The sequence below is a fragment of the Etheostoma spectabile genome, unplaced genomic scaffold (genome assembly GCF_008692095.1).
Source record: "Etheostoma spectabile isolate EspeVRDwgs_2016 unplaced genomic scaffold, UIUC_Espe_1.0 scaffold00018290, whole genome shotgun sequence".
Classification (NCBI taxonomy): Eukaryota; Metazoa; Chordata; class Actinopteri; order Perciformes; family Percidae; genus Etheostoma; species Etheostoma spectabile.
Window position 1 is genome coordinate 1 of NW_022604192.1, and position 6,134 is coordinate 6,134.

Genomic DNA, 6,134 nt, shown 5'->3' on the forward strand with positions numbered 1-6,134 from the left:
TTACAAATTTGAATATTTGTTGGTTGTGTTATCTCATGTGTTAATACAATAATATCTTTGGTTTCGGACTCTTGATCAGACAAAAGCAAAGGATATGAATGTGTCAAATGGCTTTTGGAAATTGCATTGAGTCTTTCTTAACTATTTTCTGACATTTTAACAAATAAAAACTGAAAGCAATTGCTATCTCTGCAGCCATATTTTAAACAACAATCCGTAATAATAGGCTTATTGCTTTCTTGACGAAAGTTAGATATGAACCACTCATATCAAACTTCTCATCTAGCTCTCTCTGCCAGAAAGTGAATAAGTACATTTCTCAAATGTCAAACTATAGCTTTAATCAGATAGCAAGTGTTGCATTTCCACGGTTTAATGTTCCCTAAGTGTATACAGAATGCAGCTAGCAGGTCGGCACTGACCATGCGGGAATGACCGCTGTTAACCATTGGGCAGTGCTGCTGGAGGCCCAGTGACACTGACCGTGATGATAAATCTCATCGCAGTAAGCAGAGTACGGATGCTGAGGCAGCAGAGACGAGGCAGAATAGAAACCACCAAACAAACTGATGCAAGCTGACTAAGACCTACTTCACATTTTGTCACCATTATCAAAGAGCCAAATGTCCCTTTATCTCTGCTGATGAACGTTTCCACACACAATCACAGAAGAAATTTAACAAATGTGATACTAATTAATTAAATTCGATAAGCTGTAGCTTGTGTGTTCCTCTAGCTACTTTTACAACTTTTTATACAAGCCAGACTTCATCTAGTAAAAGTAAGTTTTAACAACATAAATAAAGTTTGATTAAAAAACCCTTTCAAGGATTTGACGCGGATGAAACAGACTTTGAAGGAGTACTTTAACTTTCTACCAGAGGAAATTACTTCTTCAGCTCCTTTAGCTTAATTCAGAACGATAAGCAAACAAAGTATGAATCTATGTCAGCACATCTTCAGCTTCTTTCTTTATGATTCAAGGTGTCATTCAGAATAATGTGTAAGGAGAACAGCAAGAAAGACGAGGAAAGGAGTATAGCGGTTGTACGTAGCAACACACGTCCTCTGTATGTGTGGGAAAGAGGGAGAGAGAGACTGTGTGGGGGGTGTCTCACCTGAAACGGAGTAGCTGCTGGGAGAGTTATGAAAGTCACTATCCGGTGATCCATCACGGAGCCAGCGGATTCTAACAGGGTCTGGAGGTCCTACCGCCTCACATGACAGCATGAAAGGTGTGTGTCTTGTTACGTTCCTGTCCTCTGGTTGATAGAGAAATGTCGGTAGACCTAATAGAAAGAATAAAGATAAGTCATGAAAAATGTGGATGACCCACGAAGCACCCAATTCTGGCACTATGTTGAAACTCACCTTCCACCATGATGGTGATTGGCTGCGACTCAACCATTGTGTTGCTGATATTCAGTCTGCAGCGATACTCCCCTGCATCCACGCGCTGCACGTGGCTAATGCTGTAAGACAGTACAAAAGGACATTTATCAATCTGGGTAATTAGCACCCCACACTATGTTTCACCTCCCTGTGTGCTACATACCTGACAGTGGAGAGGAGAGTTATGACCCCGTCTGTGATGGTCTGGAGATCATTGATCACCACCTGTATATTTCCCGCCAGGTCCTGGCCGTTCTTCACCCAGACAATGGTGGGCTCCAACCTGGCATCTGGGATGTCGATGGAGCAGTTGAATTTGGCCTCATGGCCCTCTGACAGCTGGATGGAGCCTATAGTGGGCTTGAAGTGCAGCAGTCTGAGCTGATCTTTGCTCAGGTAAACCCTTAAAATACGGGCAGGTGTCCCAAGAGGCTCGGAGGCCCTGGTGAAACGGTGAAACCGGCCCTGGGAATGCTGAGCTGTTTGCAGAGGAAGATGTTAGGTTAGCGCCACGCTCTATCTGTTGAGGTCTGACATGATAAGCACCAACGATTTAAAAGTGACAGAACTGTGCATGTCTTTACATCCAAAATATTCACTAAAAGGTATTATCATTCAAAAATCATCAGTGTGTGACAGTGTTAGGGATGCAACTTCTTATTATTTTCATGATTGATTTATCTGTCTATTATCATCTGACAGCTCAAAACTCAATTGTATTCTAATTAAGATGACATAAAAACAGAAAAAGCAGCATGTAAGGAACTTGAACCAATCCATTTTTGGACTTTGTTCCCACAAATGACTTAAAAGATAAATAGAGTATCAAAATTGATACATTTTCTGTGACTGCTAATTAATAGTCTAATCTTTTTAGCAATAATACCATTTTATAATTGTTAAAATAAGTAGATGTAACTTTAGAAATCAATGTATCTTTCTAAAAAGGCATGGATAGTGAAAATTAATAAAAATACAGATTATCCCCTGAATTTTCATCTTTCTCTTGCTCTTACGCCAATGAGTATTTTGAAGTGTTTTTACTGTCACCATTCCAGTCCACAACCAAGTAAGCCACAGTTTTTATAGCCTACTATAATTAAAATCTGAATCTAAAGAAACATGTTTAGTGCTACGAAAAACAAACTCCGGTCTCTGCTATACGATTTTAGGATGCTACACGGGTTTTCTGTAAACTTGTAGCGTTTAAGAAATGCTTTAAGCTTTTCAACGGCGTGTAAAAAGCTATTTAAGAGCAGGCTATTTAATCTATTCCAGATGCAGAGAAGAGAAGGACCTCGCTGCACATTAGATCTAGTTATGCCTAAAATGCCACTTTGAGGGGCATGATGTTAGTGTAGGAAAACCCAAACCTCCAAGAAAATAACTCACCACCGCTGACCACAATAATGGCTATGGTCGTTGTAGAGAGAAAAACTCCAAACCAGCCTGGAGTTGACTTCTTTGCCATGACCAGCGGGAGCTCTTCTCTGCTGCTTTCTGTCCCAGGCTGAGTGAAAATGTAGGTTTGTTTTATTCTAAGCAGATTGTGCCTGATCGGACACTTTGACTACGACAACCAACATCCAGAGTGGTTCCTACGCAGCTCATGTGAGAGTTGTTGACCAGAGATCACATTCAGCTTGAGAAAAAAAAGTTTACTTTTCTCCACGTCACAGGCGGGATCCCTCCAAGGCGGGACTGAGTGTGGAAATGCGCCGAAATACCCCAAACCACCAAAATACTGCAGAGAAACAGCAGGGAGCACAGCTACACTTCAAGACTTTACAGGAATTTATATATTTAAATTTTTCCTGATACAACTTTTTTTCTTATCTCTTTTATTTAATTGCAGAATCGTATTACTTTACACATTTATCTTTCTAAGAATTATGCACAAATAGCTAGGCCTATAGACCCACTATAACGGTAGGTGTAACGGTATAACGGCATACCTTTTTTATTTTCAACATCTCGAAAACCCTTTGACGAATAACAAAACCCTTGGCATATTAAATTGCCTTCCCAACTACTCCACCATGTGGTCAACTAATGCTTTTAGCATAGAATGCTTTTTGTTGGCACTGTGCTTGCACATTGAGATTATAAGCAACTCCTTTTCCAGTGCCAATATTCGTAAAAAAAATAAAAAAAAGTTTTATTTAAGTATGGTCTTACATACAGTGTGACATGCAACATTATTTGAATATTCCCCAATAGTGGTGATAATATTGGGCAGTATTCAAATAATGAGCTATAATGTTCATATTAACCATGGCTAGACACTCTTAATTTGAATACAACATCAGTTACAGTTCAGACTGCAGAGGGGTTTTTATTATTTGTGAGCCTGTCCTGAAATTGATGCATAGATTATGCTTACATTGCATCAGTATCTTAATGGGACACCTTAGCTTTACATGGCCTACATAAGTAACAAGTTTACCAAAACTTAGCCTGACTGGTTTACTAAAACTTGACTTAGGGTGGGAGAAAACCGGTGAAAACTGTGAAATAATGCCCCAGCCCACTGTATGTAGGGGACAGTCACCTAAAGTGAGGGACCATTGAGCCACTAAATTGAAATTAAAGTGATCTAGCACAGTGAACAGCTCCAGAAGTGCCAGAAAAGGTGACTGTAGACTCCAGGATGTTTGATATACTGTAGTTACTATGCATGTTTATACATAAACATTCACAGGTACTCTTTCACATTGGCTGTGAATGCACCAGCTGTAAGATGATTTATAGCTCAGTTTAATAGTCTGCTGTATGTCTGCAATAGCTGTTTATGTCTGCAAATAGACAGCAAAGTCTTATACCAAGTACAGTTTGTTATTTCCCATAGTGTTTACTGAGGTGAATTGTCAAATAATGTATTAGTTATTAGTTGTGTTTTTGGTGTCACTCTTTCCTTTAGATTGTGTATGCTAACTCGTGACTGTAACTGTCGTGCAGTTAAGGATAATTAAAATAAAGATTTCACATTCACAAAAAAGCCATGCAAATGACTGTGTCCCTCAGTAGGACACTGTTACCCAAAGTCAAAAGCTTCACACAACTGCACTTGTTTGGTGCAAGTTATGTTTTTAATGAAGGCAGAGCGACATAGTATGACACAGAGCATATATTTAACACACATTATGCTAAAATTGAAAACATGGCACTTGGAACACGTAAAACAAGGCATTAATAAACTTTGTGTCACTTCTGACATGCCAGAAGATTACAATTTCAGAAATTAGAAATTTAGAAATTATCTGATCAATTTTAGTGAAAATAATGTAAAACAAATTGATTATCATCATTAATTTAAAAAAATAATGTACAATTTTCAACTTTTCCCACAAAAATGCATTATAAATAGTTGTGATTGACAGCCAGTATCTTTTGCATGGGTAAGCTAATGCTAAAGTATTGATTGAATTTTGTCAAAACACAAGATAAGCTAGTAAAACTACCAAGCATGGCCATGACAGGAGGACATAGTGACTTCTTGCCTTGTCGGTATTCCTCCACTGGATGGCGACTAAGCAACAGCGGGGAACATAGAACAAATGTCAGGGGTAATGTAAAGTATTTGAAACAAGAGAATATGCCAAACAAGAAACAACATTTTAAAGGGGAATTTTAAGACCACTGATAAAGGCTATCGTTGTCTGTTCAGGCCTTAACGTTACCAGATTTGGCATAAAACAGCCTATATATAGGCACGTCTATCAATACAATGAGTGTGTAATGATCCGTGTAACATTGCCTGCTTTGTTTTAATAAATGTTTTTTTTTTTCAACTCCGACTTTTAATTTAATATTTTAAGGCACCAACAGCCAATCGCATTGGAATTTATATAAGATTGGCAATACGATCCAAAGAGAGCGTAACATGTCTGGTTATTTGAACCAAGCCTTAAATGACCTTTAGCCTTTCAACAGCTTCAAGTTTCACTACATGGCCTTAAGTTAGTGCTAAATACTAAGAAAACCAAATTCATGACGTTTTCAAGGGCTCGTTCACAATCCCAAGATATAAACACATTAAGTGGGGACTTAATTGAAAATGTTTCATCATCTAAGTATTTAGGTTTTGGCTGGACAACAAACTTTCTTTCAAAGTTCATGTTGAAAAGCTTGTAAAAAAAAAAAAAAAGAAGCTGAAACTAAGGCTGGGTTTTATTTTTATTAGAAATAAAACTTGTTTTAACATGTCAGCCAGAAAAACACTTGTGCAGGCTACTTTTTTAAGTGTTTTGGACTATGGTGATGTTGTCTACATGCATGCTGCCTCTAGTACTCTCCACCTGTTAGATTGTGTGTAGTACTATAGTGCTCTGCGCTTCTTAACTAACTCTTATTCCCGTACTCATCATTGTACGCTTTATGAACTGGTAGGCTGGCCGTCACTAAGTCTACGTAGATAACCTCATTTGTATATTTTTCTATACAGGCCATGTTGGGTAAACAGCCGGCATATTCATGTAATCTCCTCAAGCAGAACTCCAGCCGTTTTCATCTCCATTCCACCAGGTGGCTCTTACCACGTTCCGAGTGTTTTTACTGAGCTGGGGAAGAAAGCCTTCTCTTACTTTGCTCCATGATCTTGGAATAACTTGCAAAACTTGCTCCATCTAAATGATCTAGTCCCATTAAATGAATTTAAGGCCATGTTAAAATGTCATGTAGGCCTAATTCAAAAATGTAACTGCCACATGTGACTTGTTCCTTTCGTCTATGTTTGATTTTGT

At 38.5% G+C, this 6,134-nt stretch overlaps 1 protein-coding gene across 1 annotated transcript; it reads right to left on the reverse strand.

Annotated features, from left to right (window-relative positions):
* Positions 1 to 880: 880 nt before the first annotated feature.
* LOC116679975 (tyrosine-protein kinase Mer-like) lies at positions 881 to 3,035 on the reverse strand. Its single transcript, XM_032509392.1, has 4 exons — positions 2,788 to 3,035; positions 1,556 to 1,871; positions 1,372 to 1,472; positions 881 to 1,289 (listed from the first exon to the last, which is right to left on the reverse strand). The coding sequence occupies exons 1-4, from the start codon at positions 2,861 to 2,863 to the stop codon at positions 988 to 990; spliced, it is 795 nt and encodes a 264-aa protein (XP_032365283.1). The 5' UTR covers positions 2,864 to 3,035; the 3' UTR covers positions 881 to 987.
* Positions 3,036 to 6,134: the final 3,099 nt, after the last annotated feature.